Source organism: Alosa alosa, chromosome 8, assembly GCF_017589495.1.
Source record: "Alosa alosa isolate M-15738 ecotype Scorff River chromosome 8, AALO_Geno_1.1, whole genome shotgun sequence".
Classification (NCBI taxonomy): Eukaryota; Metazoa; Chordata; class Actinopteri; order Clupeiformes; family Clupeidae; genus Alosa; species Alosa alosa.
The window spans coordinates 33525835-33544442 of NC_063196.1; the positions used below are offsets into that span (position 1 = coordinate 33525835).

At 39.2% G+C, this 18608-nt stretch overlaps 2 protein-coding genes across 4 annotated transcripts in view; both read right to left on the bottom strand.

Moving 5' to 3' along the window:
- The window catches only part of LOC125299746, a 12822-nt gene extending 10250 nt beyond the window's left edge, over positions 1–2572 (bottom strand). Inside the window, exons 1-3 of one of the 3 annotated variants that reach the window (XM_048251163.1) lie at positions 1825–2572; positions 1158–1309; positions 382–625 (exon numbers count right to left, since the gene is read on the bottom strand). In XM_048251163.1, coding sequence (XP_048107120.1) covers positions 382–625; positions 1158–1309; positions 1825–1849 — 421 coding nt within the window. In that variant the 5' untranslated portion in view covers positions 1850–2572. Of the gene's footprint in view, positions 1–381; positions 626–1157; positions 1310–1631; positions 1805–1824 lie in introns of those variants that run through there. The other 2 variants (XM_048251164.1, XM_048251165.1) reach the window with 2 other exon arrangements.
- A 3159-nt stretch (positions 2573–5731) lies between these two features.
- On the bottom strand, positions 5732–17612 carry LOC125299552 (adhesion G-protein coupled receptor F3-like). Its single transcript, XM_048250879.1, has 8 exons — positions 17490–17612; positions 17213–17400; positions 16894–17076; positions 13175–14491; positions 13051–13092; positions 12926–12961; positions 12767–12829; positions 5732–6436 (listed from the first exon to the last, which is right to left on the bottom strand). Exons 1-7 carry the CDS (start codon positions 17557–17559, stop codon positions 12776–12778), a joined length of 1890 nt encoding a protein of 629 aa, XP_048106836.1. The 5' UTR covers positions 17560–17612; the 3' UTR covers positions 5732–6436; positions 12767–12775.
- Positions 17613–18608: the final 996 nt, after the last annotated feature.

The window sequence follows — 18608 nt, forward strand, 5'->3', positions numbered from 1 at the left end:
TGGTAAGACAAACTGTATGTTATATAACTGCATTATATTCACCATATGCAAAACATAGTTTTGTGTGTGCGCTCAGAAAAAACTCAAACAGTCATTGCGTTGTATACGTTACTAAGCAACAAACAATTTCAGTTCTATCAGCGCTGAAGAGAGAGGGATGCTCAAACATCAGCAATTTTTTGTTAGAAAAGAACTGTTCCATAAGCGTTTGTGTAATGTGAGGCTTGGGGCAAGATTAGCTTGTTAAGAAATGTATTGTGATGTAGTTAGCTCACAAGTATTTGAATCCATCAATGCTTTATAAGTCTGTACCAGTGTAACCTAATGAAGCTAATAAAGTGTTCTCCGTCTGATTGGCTGGCTGGCTTAGTGCCCATGTACCACTGGAAGATGGTGTTTCTCTGGAGTTCCTGTTTGTCCTCGTCCCTGCTGACCTCTTCCGTCTTCCTTCTGTGATGTCACTTCTTCTTCCTGTGTCATCCGAATCCGAGTCCCCAACATGCCGCAGCTGGCAGCTGTTGCCATAACGACAGGACCCTATCCAGGAGAACCTGCACACATGCAAGTAAGAGCAGTTGTCTCCGTTCCGACATCGCCCCCTGTTGTAGAACCGACAGGGTTCCATCTGTTCCAAGACACAATGAGTTCACAAAGGTTGTTCTATAGCTCTTACTCCATCTTATTTCCCATTCATTCTGTATTAAAAACACACATGATAGCACAAACATAGTAATAGGCTAGACTAAATCATCTGAATAAGAATATTCTTCTGTTTATGTATACTTTTGTGTCGATGCCTAAACTGACACGTATAGGCTACTTTTGTGTCTATGCCTAAACTGACACGTATAGGCTACTTTTGTGTCTATGCCTAAACTGACACGTATACGTTTGTGTCTATGCCAAAGTAAAGTAAATTTCTCCATCTATTGAAGAGGCAGCTCTTCCAATAGTATGTCCTCTTCCAACACCTTTAAACAAACCAAACCTGCATGTGCCATGTAGTCCTTTCTTATCTGCTACTATCTCTGTTGAATAGGTTGCATCCCCTTGGCTTTACACTGCACCGTAATCCTCTAGTCATATGTTTCAAGAGTACCATTCAATAAGTGGAGCATTGAATGCATATTATACAGCACAGAAGAGAGATAACAGACCCTTTGGTGTGCTGATGGCGCCATCTGCTGGGAATACGAATTGTCATATGAGTCGTATCCTTCATTGAATTGTATACAATCATCTTCCTCATCATCCCGGTCAGTGCCACGATGGCGAAAGGACATGGGGGTCGCTTGGCAGGGGTTTGTTTCTTTTTCAGATAAAGTGGGAACCACCAGTCAGCAGTCACACACAAGCAAACAGACAAACAAACAAACAAACAAACATAATTTACACGATAGTATGGACCTAATGGACACTGAATGAACAGACTAATGGAAGTAAGCGTAGACTGAATCGGATCTGGAACAGGAACACAATGTTAATTGTAGTAGGCTAGTTTGAAGACTAGACTAATAGTAGACCATTAAGACGAGCGGTAGCCTATCTATCAAAAGGAAAGCACAAGTAGTAGAGATAAACTACAATAAGGGCTATAGTATAGACTATACTGCACTGTCTGAGTAGCTTACCTGTTGACTTTAACGTAGTACTGTGGACTATTATAATAATAGATTATGCACACGACAGACTTTGACCGCTGAGGTTGTACTGTAAGCAACGCTTCCCCCCGATGTGACAGTAACTTAAAATGGACACACTGGGATCATATCACAAGTTTGACTTTTAACACTCCATAACCCTTTGCAAATAAGACAAACTCACCGTCTGACGACTCATAATAAGCCATGACCACCGCTGAAAGCAGGACCCCTTACACAAAACCCACAAGAAACCAAAGGGTTCCTTTCACTTTCGTTTCATGTGCCGTGCCGGAACTGTGTTTGGGAAACGCCACAGGACTGAAAGTGTTTACAGTAAATATTCTGATAGCTATGCTCTAATTGTTTCAAGGCTATGATAATTCAAAAGGATATTTAACCTAGCCTACTGGCTGTTCTGAATATTAATAGTCTGATAGCAGTTAGACTGTAGAGACGCCCGAGCAATGTGTGAAAGCTGCTTTGTAATCTAGATGTTTTTTCGCTTTTCAGACAAAATAGGCATAAGCCTACTGCCCATGATGACTATCAATTATCTAGCAAAAGGCTTATAATAATTTAACAGTTTTTGAGCACAGTGTTGGCTAGGTCTACATTATTCATTCAGTAGGCCTAGATTTCAAAACTGGACAAATGTCAGAAATTGACATCACAATGTAATTTGCGCTTTTGACATTGCGCTCTGGTGGCAATTCAGTAGCAGTTAATCTGCAAAACTGAAGACATGAAGCTAAAGGCGACGGCTGAAGGTGGAGTTTTGACCACTAACGAGGATCGAAAGCATGATTGTGCAGTTGAGACCTACCCCTCCACTCGAAAAAAAAACATAATAGGAAACGCCTCAATGCGCTCGGTCATGTACGAACTCATAATGATGGTAGAAATGCCCGGTCCAAAACGACTCCCACGCCCCAAATCGAACATGTGTTCTCGAGCTTTATTATGGCTGGAACTGGGGCAACTCTTCCGTACCACCCAGCGCGCTCGCCGCTTGTACGCCTCTATCAAAGCTCGCGCCGGTGTCGCTGTTGGCCCTACGCCCCGACTCTGAACTTGTGTGTGACCACTAGTGTCATGGGAACAACGTGCTGAACAGAACGGCATGAGACCACGAGGACCGTCGAGTCAGCAATCCGCTCCATTTCACCGGACATCTCAGTGTCCCGCTGTAAAGGAGTAACCTGATACTTTTTCTCTCTCCCATAGGCCCATCCACTGTCTTTTAATGCTAATATATTTTATTGGAAAGAAATGTGAGGTTAGCCAAAAAGAGGAAAATATACCTTAAATACATACCTTGTATTTAGAATAATTTAGGCTATGTTTTAATAAACGTGATTTAAAATATACTGTGGCCTAGGCCATTTGCAATAGGCATAGGACCATAAGATAGCAGGCCATTAAGTGGTTGGGAGACCAGAGAAAGTGACATTAAAAGGCATGCTATATTTTCAGTGAACAGGCGCAGATATCTAAGCAGGGGCATAGTGAGCCTTCAATACCAGAGCCAGCATCATGCATGTGAACAACCGCATTCATACCAGAATGAGTGTATGTCCAGAACACATGAATTGTTTATCTTTATCCCTGACGTCTTTGTTTTTATAGATCAGAAATAGGTTTGTGATCATATTCAGCCCAATTAGCAACGCAGTAACTGGCCTACTAGTTAGCACTTCGGACCTGTAACCGGAGGGTTGCCGGTTCGAACCCCGACCAGTAGGCACGGCTGAAGTGCCCTTGGGCAAGGCACCTAACCCCTCACTGCTCCCCGAGTGCAGCTGTTGATGCAGGCAGCTCACTGTGCCGGGATTAGTGTGTGCTTCACCTCACTGTGTGTACACTGTGTGCAGTGTGTGTTTCACGGATTGGGATAAATGCAGAGACCAAATTTCCCTCACGGGATCAAAAGAGTATATACTATACTATACTATTAGTGTTAATTTCGTCAGACGAGACGAGAGGAAATATGTTCGTCAACAACCTTTTTTTTCATGACTAAGACGAGACGATGACGAGACGGCAGTAATGTCCTGAAACACTGACTAAGACTATCTTAAGATGCATTATTGTTGACGAAAAAAAGACGAGACTAAAATGTTTTGCATGAAATAAAAACTAAGATAAAATCTCTTTCATTTTCGCTCTACAAAATGAGAAGACAGAATATCTAGCTGTTACGTTTTCAAAATATTCCGAATGAGTTCATACGCTAACAGCTTTCCTGTAGGCTAGTCTACATGCTGTTGCTGCAACCCTGTGGCTGCAACACCTAAAACTACATGGAACAAGAACACTGGAGATTTCTGCTAGAGTTAGCAAGCTAACTACCTAAGCTTTATGCCACAATGCTACATACCCAGAAGTTGAAGCTTCTCTCATACAAATTAACATCCCCAGAATGTCCATACGAAAATGTTCATCATGTAATGTCAACTATTTAACTAGTTAGACTGATGATGCAAAGTTTGCTAGCAAGTAAGCTAATATGGAAAGTTCAAGCTAGCAAGTTAGCTATGGCTAAGATGGAGAGTCTGTTTGGGGAATGTGTTGTGTTTGGTATATATCGCCATCTAGCTTAGGCGGAGTAAAACATTAATACTTTGGTCTACGACAGTGTTTCTCAAACTTTTTCAGTTTCAGGACCACTTAACTAACCCTAGCTAAAAAAAAAAAAAAAAGATTATACCTACTTCAACAGTAGCCTATAATTAGTCTACACTATAGGCCTACTCACTGAACCACCTTGCTTATTGTCTTTGCACTTTGCTTATTGTGTGTGGATTCATACTGTATGATTTAAACTGGCATATCTTACACAGACAGTGTTGCAGAACTGTTTTTACATACAAGTTGGTTCAATATTGCAAACAACTCATCTATATTATATTTTACCACGCCTGCTTTCGCGGACCACTTGGGATAACTTATGGACCACCAGTGATTCCCGGACCACACTTTGAGAAACACTGGTCTACTTAATATGACAGTGGTCCATTCAAATCTTTTTACTGTCTATGGTCAAATCCCAGCCGAGCTATAACTGAAGCTCGACTTACCTGTGCATGTAAACATACTGACTGACAAAAAATCAGAATGAGTAATTATAACAGACGAGTAGCCCTGTGGACACACAATATTGTTGGAAAATTGAGATGTGTGAAACACTATTTGACTCAAATGGTAATCAGAAATAATTTGTTATAAAAAAAAGACTAAAATGTGTTGACTAAAACTGACTAAGACTAAGATACCTTTAGTTTTCTTTTGACTAAAACTAGACTAAAATTACTTAGACTTTTAGTCCACTAAAACTTGACTAACAAAAATGATATTTGAATGACTAAATATGACAAAGACTAAAAAGGACATTTCGTCACAAGACTAAGACTAGGACTAAATTAAAAATAGGTGACAAAATGAACACTATATACTATATATATGTTACTAAGCAACAAACAATTTCAGTAGGCTACTATCAGTGCTGAAGAGAGAGGGATGCTCAAACATCAGCTATTTTTTGTTATGAAAATAGCTGTTCTATAAATGTTTGTGTAATGTGAGGCTTGGGGCAATATTAGCTTGTTAGGAAAATAACTGTTCCATAAACGTTTGTGTAAAGTGAGGCTTGGGGCAAGATTAGCTTGTTAGGAAAATAACTGTTCCATAAACGTTTGTGTAATGTGATTGAGGCTTGGGGCAAGATTAGCTTGTTAGGAAATGTATGGTGATAAAGTTAGCTCACAAGTATTTGAATCCATCATGCTTTATAAACTATTTCTTGACAGTGTTAGTGTACTGTAGTAAGTCTGTATCCTAATGAAGCTAATAGTTAGACATTTAATTCTCAAAGACAAACATTCTACCTGAAATGTCAGTAGTCAGCAAGAGGCTAAAAATAGGCCTAACTTGAACCCCTAGATATAATTGAGATGTCATTGTTAACTGAGGTCTCCTTTTAAACTTTTTTTTAACAACATAAACAACTAGAGTTCAATTGGCTTTACTCCTGTGACATTTATGAATAATAAATAATCTGAAAATTAAACTTATACAATTTTATTGCACAGGTGAACATAAAACATAGGCTTCTGATGGCATATAATATGATAGTTCATTACATTTAGTCATTTAGCTTATATCCAAAGCAACTTACAAAAAAGGGAAACAGTAAAGGTGTTCAGAAGGTGCAGTCAAAGACCCTTGATTTCTAACAGTGGCACAAGTACATGTTAGTGCAACAATAAGTACTACTCATACAGAGTTAAGTGACAGTTCTAGAAGGGGGATGGTCATGTGGTAAGTGCTAGAAGAGGAGGTAGGCCTACTCTCTTAATTAAAATATTGTCGCTGAAGAATGTTCACAACAAATAAACAAAGCTACTATTCTATTCAAAGACAAATGCAAGCTCAAACATTAGCAGATTTATTACAAGATTTAGATTTTTTTTTGTACAATCTAACCTACATTACATGACAGAAAATCAAAGGTTAGGCTAGCATGGACACCAAGAAACACTCAGCTAATGCAGAATTGATCCCGGAGGCTGAAAGGGAGATTATACTTTCCATAGTAAAAGTTTTGTAATGAATATTCTGTCAAATGAGGCATCTTTACTATTTCCATGATGTCCTTGCGTGACCCTGTGAACCCTGCCGCTGAATGGCTTCTTTCCATTTAGCTGTGCTGAAAATGCTGGTCACGCCCTAGTCCTGCAGTAGGTCTTCATACCCGGTCATCTAATGCTAGCGTTCCACAAGCTGTGGGGAAGAGACTTGCAGCAGACATGGATGACTTAGGATAGCTGTCATTTATTCGGGGGTTGTTATCTACTTGAAACAATGTAAACTAAAGAAACACATAAAGTGGCTCCAAGGGATTTTTTGCTTACAGTACCTTCCAGAATTATTGGCACCTTTGATAAAGTTGACTACGTAATCTCACAATGAAAACAAAGAGGAGAAATCCACCCTTGAATGGAAGCAAAGGTTAATTAAAGGTTTGGGGCAGCCGTGGCCTACTGGTTAGCACTTCGGACCTGTAACTGGAGGGTTGCCGGTTCGAACCCTGACCAGTAGGCACGGCTGAAGTGCCCTTGAGCAAGGCACCTAACCCCTCACTGCTCCCCGAGCGCCGCTGTTGATGCAGGCAGCACACTGCGCCGGGATTAGTGTGTGCTTCACCTCACTGTGTGTACACTGTGTGCTGTGTGTTTCACTAATTCACGGATTGGGATAAATGCAGAGACCAAATTTCCCTCACGGGATCAAAAAAGTATATATACTTATACTATACATATACTTAATCTCATAAAGAAATAAATCATTTTAACAAAAACACATTGCTCACATTTATTGGCCCCCCAAGAAAAATCTTACACAAAATGTAACAGAAGCATTTTCCCATCTAATTCCAACTTTTTTTTTAAGTTGATCAAAGTGTCTTTCTAAAGTAGTTCATGACTTTCTTTTTCACAATGGTATGAAAATAAAGTGACGCAGAGGCTAAATCCCAGAGTCCTTTTTCAACATCAGAAAGACAAGAGAATACACTAAATTTAAATAAAAAGAATGTGTGTTGACATTTGTAAGACAGGGAATGTCTATACAATCAAGGTACTATGTTGAAAATGCCTATATTTACAGTTAAAACAATGATTAAAAGGTTCTAATCAACATACTTTGACAAAGACCCATTGTTATCTTGCTCCCATATGAAGGATGGTAAGATAGGCAAACAATTCCATAAGAACCACTGTTGGAGAGTTACAGAAAAAGGTATCATCTTGAAGTCACCAAGTCCCCCAAAAAATCTTCAAAAGTGACCTCACTGCTTACAGATTAGGGAGGAGTTATTGAATGGTGACTTTATCTGGAAGTATGGTCCATTGTCAGATGAAATTAAAATTGCGCTCTTTGGCAAGAAACACTTAAGGTGTTTAGGTATACATAGAAGAATGACTTTACTGAAAAGAACCCCATGCCTAATGAGAATTATGGTGGAGGGATTGTGATACTGTGGGGCTAATTTTATTCCCAAAGGCCTTGGGAACCTAATTAAGGTACATGGTATGGTGTATGGTATGAAGATGTAGGGTCTGGTAGCCCTGGCCGTGGCGCAACTGGCTGGGGCACCTGCACTGGACGCCGGCGACCCGGATTTGATTCCCGCTCCCTGGTGCTTTCGGATCCCACCCCGACTCTCTCTCTCCCACTCATTTCCTGTCATTCTCCACTGAAAAAAAATAAAATAAAAAAGATGTAGGGTCTGGGAACTCACCATTGGCAGTGCTCAATCCGTGGGGCGGGATAAACGGTTGTCTTTCAAATTCCCTCTCCATGCAATAGGATAGCGCTACAACTAAAGAGTCCCATGTGTTTTCCCACCAGCGGAGCTAGTTGGCTAGTTGATCAAACTTTTGCCAACTTAAAAAAAAGCTTAACTCGAGTCGCGCTGTTCGCCAGCAGCTGTATCCATCTTCTTTGGTTTCAAGTAGCAGGGAATTCATGCAGAACCATCGCAACTCTGCCGTCATTATGTTAAAGCAACACCCAAGAACTTTTCCTCTGTCGCACGCACGCTATTTGTTTATCCAGCACCAGCTTTGCAAATAACGACGTCCACAGACAAGGTAGAGTATGTTGCATGATTTCATGAAAGTATGATGTATTGCGACATCATGCAGGTCAAATTTGTAGTTTCTTATGTCTCATTCCATTGAACTACAGATCCGCTACCCGATCTGGCAAACTTACATAGTGCGGTTAAAGTCGATAGAGGGTCGCGAAGCGAATGCAGAAGTGCCGTTCACCCTGTTACGAGTTGATGAACCACTGAAACAATTTTGGAAACATTATATTTTTTATACAAAGTATAATATATATTTGTATATATAATTGTAATAGCAATTACATTTGCTGCCGCTAAGGTGCGTCTAGATTTCTAGGCTACATGGTATCATGAACCCCAAGAAAAACCTGAACATTTTCAAAGGAAATCTCTCAATCTCTGACACTACAATTGTCATAATTGGATCATTCATCAGGTCAATTGACCAAAACAAATGTCCAGATCAAACCAAAAAGGGTTTACTGAACACAAAATAAAGCTTCGGCCATGGCTATCTCAGTCCCCTGATCTAAACTCCATTGAAGAACAGTGGGGTGAGTCAAATAGGAGAATGCACAAGTGTGGACCTAGGAATCTAGACAATCTGGGGGGATTTTTTTTTAAACATAAATGGTCTTAAATCCCTTGCTTTGTATTCTCCAACTTTATGGGGTCATATGAAAATATTACAAGCTGTTTTATTGGCAAAGGGAGGCTTAAGAAGGTATTACAAGCAGGGGTGCCAATAATTGTGAGCAATTTTGTTTATTGCTTTATAGTGCTGGGCGGTATGACCAAAAATGTATATCACGGTATTTTTCAAAATTCTTACGGTTTCACGGTATATGACGGTATTTTTTTACCATGCATAATCAGATGTTCACAGCATTTTCTACAGGTTGAGAGAGGAATTGCTGCAGTACATTGACTAAGGATGGTCTATTTTACTGTCATGATGTAGAATAACTCCACACTAGTGGTAATGCAGTTTTGCATGGCCCCAGAAAATGATGCTGTTTACAAAGAGCCACTCATGATTCTAATGAAGAATCTAATCAGAATGCAAAGACAATTGCAGTCAAAATACAGAACTTTTGTGCTACAGTGCAAATTTCACAAGTCAAGTCAAGTCAAGTCAAGTCAAGTCAAGTTTATTTATATAGCACATTTCATACACAGAGGTCATTCAATGTGCTTTACATAAACAAAACCAAACAATAAAAACAAATAAAAGCATAGAAGGGCAATATAGTCAAAGAATAGTTAAAAGGTAAAGATCATAATAAAAAGAAAACATAAAACAAAGGCAAAAGTAGTAAAAAAAAGTCATAAAAGACAAAGTAGAATAATTATCAAGGCAGATTCAGAATTTGTAACTCGGTACAGTTAGCAGAAAGCATCTGAGAACAGTTTGGTCTTAAGTCTAGATTTAAAACTGGCTACAGTTGGGGCCTTTTAATGTCATCCGAAAGTTGGTTCCACAGCTGAGCCAAGATAGCAGCTAAAAGCTGCTTCACCATGTTTAGTTCTAACTGTAGGTTTTACTAGCAGGTTTTTCACCTGGGACCTGAGAGGACGAGAAGGTGTGTACTGCTGAAGCATGTCTGACAAGTATTTAGGTCCTGCTCCATTTACTGATTTATAAACAAGCAATAGTGCTTTAAAGTCAATTCTGTGACTTACTGGAAGCCAGTGCAAGGACTTAAGAATTGGAGTAATGTGGTCAGTTCTTTTAGTTTTTGTTAGAGTCCTAGCTGCTGCATTTTGTATCACCTGAAGCTGTTTAATAGTCTTTTTAGGAAGGCCTGTGAACAGTCCATTGCAGTAATCAACCCTGCTGGAGATAAATGCATGAATGAGTTTTTCTAAGTCATGTTTTGACATCAGCCCTCTGAGTTTGGCAATATTTTTGAGGTGGTAAAAATCTGATTTAGTTATCGCTTTCATGTGGCTGTTGAAATTTAGATCACTGTCAATTAATACACCAAAATTTTTAACAGTATCCTTTGCCTTCAACCCTTTTGTGTCAAGGAGAGTGGCAACCCTAAGTCTTTCCTCATTTTTACCAAATATAATTACTTCAGTTTTTTCTTTGTTCAGCTGAAGAAAATTTTGAGACATCCAGGTGTTGATTTGTTCTATACACTGACACATAGATTCAAGAGGACCATAGTCGTTTGGTGATAGAGCTAAGTAAATTTGTGTGTCATCTGCATAGCTATGATATGAAATCAAATTATTTTGAATGATTTGTCCAAGTGGGAGCATATAGAGGTTGAATAATAGTGGCCCCAAAATCGACCCCGAACCACAGGTCAAGGGCGTTGGTGTTGAGGTACAGTTTCGATGGCAACAAAGAAGCTCCTTTCTTGTAGATATGATTTTAGCCAGCTGATAACTATGCCTGTAAATCCAACCCAGTGTTCTAGTCTGTGTAGTAAAATATTGTGATCAACAGTGTCAAATGCTGCACTAAGGTCCAGTAGCACTAGGACTGATGTTTTACCTGAATCTGTGTTGAGGCTGTATGTCATTGGAAACTTTAATGAGAGCTGTTTCAGTGCTGTGATTTGCCCGAAAACCAGACTGAAAGTAATCAAAATATACCCATTTGATGTTAGGAAGGTGGTTAATTGATTAAAGACTACTTTTTCAATAATTTTGCTAATAAAAGGTAGATTGGATATGGGCCTGTAATTGTTTAGCATGGAGGCATCCAGGTTATTCTTCTTGAGAAGTGGCTTTACAACAGCTGTTTTCAGTGACTTAGGAAAAGTGCCAGACAGCAGTGATACATTTACAATTTGAAGGACATCCGCCGCTATGAGGTGAAAAACAGTTTTGAAGAAATTGGTAGGCAGAGTGTCTAAGACACATGTGGAAGAGCTGAGATTCTGTACCGTTTTTTCAAGTGTTTAGAGTAGTCTATCAAGCTGAACTCTGACATCAAGTTTAGTTTCCCTCTGTTTGTTGCTGGAAGTTCAGGTTGTTGAATTTGTAATTGAGCAGATATGTTGAGTCTGATTTTGTCAATTTTACCTTTAAAAAAAAGATAAAAACTCATTGCATTTATTAGTTGAGAGAAGTTCAGGTGCTAATTGTGAGGGGGGATTTGTTAACTTATCAACAGTTGAAAATATAATACGAGTGTTATTTGAACTTCTATTGATAATGTTAGAAAAGAAAGACTGTCTTGCTTTGCATATTTCAGAGTTATATGTGCGGAGCATCTCTTTATGGATTTCATAGTGGATCTGAAGTTTGTATTTACGCCATTTTCTTTCAGTCTTCCTACACTCTCTTTTTAGAAGTTTAACTGCTGGATTTTGCCTCCATGGTGCTTTCTGTCTGTCTTTAACTTTCTTGAATTGTAATGGAGCAATGTCATCCATAATGTTTGCCATTTTTGCATTAAAGTGATCAAATAAGTCTGACGAAAGAGAAGTATCATCAAATCTCTACTGACGAAACCTCACAAACATCTTGTAGCCTATAAAACCAATACAAAAAGTAGTGCAACTTGCAATAATTATACTTTTTTGAAGTATAAAATTATACAATTTAAAATTAAACCTCTCTGCTAATATGCTTACTCTGTCAAATAGGCATGCCTCAGAAACATGCCTTATTGTTATTGTGTGGTTTACATGACGTTAGTGGTAGGCTAACGTTTACTTCATATGGATGTGGATGTCTTGTTACAAAAAAGTTAACAAAAAAGTTTGTTTTGGTGCAATGATGACAGTCAGGATCATTTCTAACTGGCCAGCTAGTATTACTCACTGCATGTCTATATCATGCTTTACTTGCTACCTGGATAATTTCAGCGAATATTTTTAAGGTGAGATGAATGATAAGCTCATTAAACTTCACCGTGTTCGGTGGGTTGCTAACTAACGACATCACCTACTAGCCAGCTAGTTACAGCTGTTGAACAATCTCAATACAATTTTCGTGACGGTAAATCCCTTTCAATGCAGTATCCCTTAACGTTTTTCCTTAACTAAAGAAACAATTTAAGGTATTCTGTGCAACACCCTTAAATAAATCCCTTATCTAAGGAGAAATTAAGCCATACTTGAGGGGGAAAACGTAAGGTGTTTTGTGTTTACCCTCACTATGCCTCGCAGTGGCACCATGCGTGCGTGTGAAAAAAGTCCCGTCTGAAACATCGGGGAAACTCAAGTGGCCTTAGCATTCCAAACGTTATTGTAATCAAATACACGGTATGGCGGTATATTAAAAATTCATATCATAACGAAAATATACACCGGTATACGGTGTGAACCGGTATACCGCCCAGCACTATTGCTTTATGAGATTTTCCTTTTTCCCACAATACATTTGCTTCCCTTCAAGGTTGGATTTTTCCTCATTGTTTTCATTGTGAGACTACAATAAATCATCAACAGATTCTATTTTATACCTTTTTTTAGTCAACTTTAGCAGAGGTGCCAATAATTCTGGAGGGCCCTGTATATGCATTATGTCTTACCTTTAGGTATTACTTCTTAATGGACGTTGTCAGGTTTTGCCTGCTCTCACTTTTTGTTGATCTCTATGGAAAATTGACAAGAGATTAGTAAAACCATCCAACAGTACTGTATGTAGTCTTGGGCGGAGGGATCAGTGTTGCATTGGTAAGGGATCTCACCGAGCCCAGAATGTATCTCAGAACCTCCTCTCGAACCTGATTGAAACACAATGGAGAGAAATTGTCACCGCAAAAGTCCTATTAAAAGAGCTTAACAATATATGTGCTTTAGAGAGGACAATTACCCTTTTTTCACCAAGACATCCTGTTACTAAAATTAAGAAGCCCTACAAATAAAAAAAAGGTTAAAAAATACATCCTCAAAAACATGACTTAAAGGAGATATTAATGAAAGAAAATGAAATATACCTGAAGAGAGTTGACAATGGTGAAAGCATAGTCAAGCATTACTTTAAGAGTGGTTTTCTCATTTATTGTGAATGAAACAACTGCAAGAAGCCATGTTCCACCAAAGACAGGGGTCAGAAAAACGATTGCTTTGATGATACTTCTCAGAGTCTCCTTGTCGTCTGTCTTGCCCTCCGAAACCTTTGGCCTCATGAGGGTAATGATCACCACCACCATGGAGATCAGGTTCATCAGAGTGATTACTCCCACCGGGAACAGGAAAGCATGAAGTGAGCCTTTCATTAGCCCCTCGTACCTCAGCCAGCAAGTCTCTGGGTTATGGTAACTGTTCCCCGGCTCCTTCCCTAGCATGTCGTAGTACACATATGAGACACCGACCACCACTGTGGGGCTGCCATAGCCGACGGTGAAGGACAAGATCATAAAGACTCTTTTCCTGAGTGGACTGAAAACGAAGATGAGTTGATGGAGAAGCATTAAGCTCAAGCAGAGCATCCAAAAGAACATGGCCGTGAAGAAGAAGTGCTTTGCTAACACCAAGACAAAGCATGTTAGCTTTCCAAGTTTTTCTGGAAATGCTGAGGCTAGGAAACAGCAGTTGGCAAGTAGCAGAGACACGGCAATGTTGGCCAAGGATGTGTGACGGTAAAGGGAGAGGTTGGACTTGACGATGGCACTCCAAACTAGCCATTCAATGAACAGAAAGACAAGGAGCGAACAGATGGAAATCCCAAGTCCAATGTAAGTGATCATATCCAGAAAGGGATGGTCAACTTCCTCTTTGGATATGAGAGATGAGAACGAGGTCAAGTGGCTGCACTCACAGACAATGTTTTCCTCGGCCTCTGTCCACACACAACCCTTGTCTGACCACTCACTCCGATTGGTGTGCCAGAAAACACATTTAATTTTGTAGCCTGGATGGGCTGTGGTCTTGTTGAAAGGAAATATTAGGGTGATGTTTGTCATGTGATCAGAGGTGTTTTCAAGAGTGGCTGAGACCACAATGCTAGCACTCTCTGTCTTGCTGAAATGATTTGGGAGTTTATTGGACAGGTTCTTTAGCGCCACCACTTTCGCCTGTGCTGTAGTTGTCAATGCCATTTCCACACCAAAGATTGTTCTGTTACAGCCATCATTATTTCGACAAACTTGGAACTGTACGTTTGAGGAATTGTGCCCATCACTTTGGTTTACTTTCATATTTGTCACCAGGCCCTCAACAGCTTGCAGGTAGTTTGTAGAAAGGTCCTGTGTGATGGTGTTGTCATCAGTCCATTCTGTGGACAGAATATTGCTAGCAGAATCTATAAAGTCCTAAAAAAGAATAAAATCCATATATTTGTTTCTCCAAAGTATCAATCAACACAGCAATAACAATAACACGTATCACAAAACAGTAACACCAATAAGGTGATTGCTGGGTCCGGCTTGTGATATTGTACAGAGGCCTCCACAATTAGTGACAGCCCTGGTACAGTTGAGTAAAATGAATCTTTTGGTGTTTTATCTCACAATGAATACCGGTACAATGAGGAAAAATCTTTTCTACCTTCTACCAGACCTTTTCTATTCCGAAAAAAAAAAAAAAAGAATTCATAAATAAATAAATATATTTAACAAAATCGCATGCCACACTTACATTATATATTATAAACAAAATGTAACTGAAACTTTTTTCTATTTTTAACCATTTCTTTAAAAGCTTTTCAAGCAGTATTTCTACAACTGAAAAATGTCCACTTATTCATTAAGCGCTTAAAGAAACCATATTTAAGATTGTGGTCAAAACTGGTACTTCAATCACTTCCAAATTACTGTAGAGAGGTGTATCCCCTCCCCATCCCCCCTGACTCGAGGTTGCCAACCCAGATGCCGAAACACTACTGACTTTGTGATTAGTAGATAGGTAGAGGGTGGCGCATCAGGCCAAAACACAACATGACATGAAAAAATACAACATCAACATCAGTTGAGGGCTGCAACTTCACTTTTTAAATGACAATATCCTGGCCGGACTACTGCTGTCAGTGATCTAAGTATTTGAAATGAACATGCTTTCTTAATGTCTAGTGACATACTGTATCAGGGCCATTTTATGATTAATTGAAATACATTTCTTACATATGGTTCCTTTAAAGGGAAACTTGGCAGGATTTCTCCCTCTGCTGGAGAAATTGTGCATTATGCTATTTCAAACTGTGGGAAAAGGTAACGATAAAGCACATGGATTTGTTTACAAGCTAGCAAACGGTTAGCATAAGTTTGGCAGGACTATGTGGATGTTACAAGGTAAGAAACACGATTTAAAACTAGTTTCTTGTTTCTCACTTCTCTTTCCGGGACGGTAGTCTCAATGATGCAAGGTTGGTTTTCCGCCTGGGGACGCTAGGCGCAGCGGGGAAAGTCACCATTTTCACCGGAACAGGTCTTTTAACCATCCGAATGATTTCTAAACGGGTTTATTACGTTGAAATAGTTGCCAAGTTCCCCTTTAAGGTCTAAAATTAAAGTGACACTGGGGTCAGAGGCACAGGTCATTCACATAGGAAAGACAAGAGAATACACCATTCGAATGTATTCTGTTGACATCTATTCTTATTTATTTCTTAACCTACTTATTTTCTAATGTATTTCATGTTCTTGACATTGTAAAGCACATTGAGCTGATTGAAATGTGCTTTATAAATAAAATGACTAGAGTAACTATACAAATAAGTACTCGCCTAAAAATGTCCTCTTCAGCTAAAAGCAATTATTAAGACATTTCAATCAACAGGAAATGTACAAGTTTGCCTGGACATGGACCCATCGTGTCCCCATGCACAGCGAAGACAGTAAAAGAGACAACAAAGGCCCATTGTTGGAAAATTGCATAAAAAGCCTTTCTTGTAAATTAGGCCTAATTACAAATAGTAGGTTGGAGTTGCAAAATATTATTGAGAATATTGGGAATCATTTTCTGTGGTTAGATGGAATCAACTTTGCCAGGGGTGCCAAAAATATATCACTTTATATACAGCACCCGCCACAAATAAAGTTGAGTAAAAATAATTATCTATGTAGTAGTGGTCTATTCACTTGTATATACACTATTTACAGCTTTAGAAAGCTGCATTCTTTTCTGATGTCATCCTACGGTTGCTGAGTGACATTCGAATGAGTCATTGGCATGACGAAAAGTATTGTGCTTCCTTTTTTTCTTGTTGGCTGTAACATACTGTATTCGCAACAGCAAATTATTTGGGAAAAATTACTATTTTTGGTTTCAATATTGCTTACATGTTTACTGTGTATTTCAATTTCTCACTGTAGATGACTTTCACTCTTGTCTGGAAATATACATAAAGGCCCATGAAAGACAGAAGAGCTTTTGGTTTTGAGCAACAGTGTGTACATGATGTACCCAAAATGTCATATTATGACAAAAGTGTTTATAATGTGAGGCGAATGTTTGTTTTAGAGATCTGAGAGATCTGAGGCATGTTGCATTTGGTGTGAGCATTTGTGTTTTTTTGTGTTTTGAAAAACAGACACAGAAAATGTGTGTAAACAGTTGTAAAAAAAATTGTAATTTTGAATATGACCGTCAGCTCATTCGAATGTCACTCAGCAACCGTAGGTTGACATCAGAAAAATATGCAGAGATCTCTTAATTTTTTGCAGAGCTGTATATGAACTGGCTTAGTAGGGCTTGTAAACACTTCCTAAATGCTCACATTCATCATTGAATCATCATGTAGTGTGACTGCAGAAGATGCATTTTTCATCCCATCCAGGATGTTTATGGTGGCCGTGATATCCCCAAGACTCATACTGGTACCAGAAGCACTGTTGTTCTTCAAACCAGAAAATATTTCCATGGCAATCTCAGGAGTGGCATCCAGTCCAGTTTGGAAGTTCTGAAATGGTACATCCAAACACAGAAGAGGGGTGGCAAGATGGTTAAGTATATCGGTGATATTCTGTAACTTGGAAATGGCTGGTATTCTATCCATGTTGAATTTAAGTGCTGAATAACTGAGGTCATAGACCTACCTCTACAGCAGAACTCAACTTGTTTATCACCTCATTCACACAGTAGTCCAGTACAGACTGCCATTCACCAGCTACATTACAGGGGCGGATCCTGTAGCCTACCCTTCCAACTGGGCATTCCATAATGGCTTTTTCACCAGCCTTGGTTTTTTGCCAAGGCAAGTCTGGTTCACAGAATCGGTCTACCGCTGTACATAAATGACACATTTTCTCTGTGAGTTGTATGGTATACGCACACTGAAATGCAAAGCAAAACAATAGCTCCTGTGACACTTACCTTGGAGAATTGGGATGTTTAAGTCTTGTTTTTTATTCTGTTTACTGCTGTTTTCGAATAAACATGTCATGGTTTGAGACTGTTTTTTTTTATCTGCACAAGATATTGTTGTTGGCTTAATATACCAAATTTCGTCTGTTTTTTCAGCTGAAGAAAACAAACACCCATATTAGGAAAGAACAAACAGAAATATGCTAGTTCATTCAGTAGTACATGATGGATCAATGAATGCTTAAAGGAGAATTTCGGCGATTTTTCACATAGATCTCTGTTTTTTGAAGTAATTGAGTATTATCAGTGCAAACCCCCCCCCACCCCCCGAAAACAATCCGTTCTCCCCAGCTTTGCTTGCAGCCAACAGCTAGAGTGAGCAGGGAGCTACAGTGCTACAATCTGCGCCATTTTAGTTGTACTAGATCTTAGTGCTGTATTTAACACCATTGACCATCACATCCTGGCAGGCTGGACCATAGAATTGGCCTGCAGGTCACTGAACTAACCTGGTTCACCTCATACCTCAATGACAGGACTTTTTCCGTTAAATTGGGACATCGCTCCTCATTCTCAGCTACTATGAAATTCTATGGTTCTATCCTTGCCCCCTCCTCTTCTCTCTATACATGTTGCCCCTCATTGCCATCTCTGATAAAGATGGCATCCAATACCACTGCTACGCCGATGATACCCAGATTTATCTCCCAGTTGCTCCTCAGACTACACTAAACAAACTGTATAGCTGCCTCAGTGACATTAAATATTTGATGGCATGTAATTTCTTACAACTTAACGACAGTAAAACCAAAGTCATCATATTTAGCCCCTTTTCTTCTGTCTCCAGCCTCAGCAGTACTCTTGGTCCGCTCTAACAATGTGCACTCCATGGTCAAGCTCTCTTAATTTTAATAAACAAATCAATAGTGTGGTCAGAAGTGTTTTTTTAATCAACGTAGACTAAGAGTAATATCCAAGTCCTTTTTAACCTTTTATTGAAATTCTCATACATGCTTTTATCACCTCCAGACTCGATTACTGCAATATTTTATACATAGGTCTGACTCAATCGAACTTGACTTGATTTGACAATCTGGGGGCATGTTCATGAGCCTCCATGTTCACACC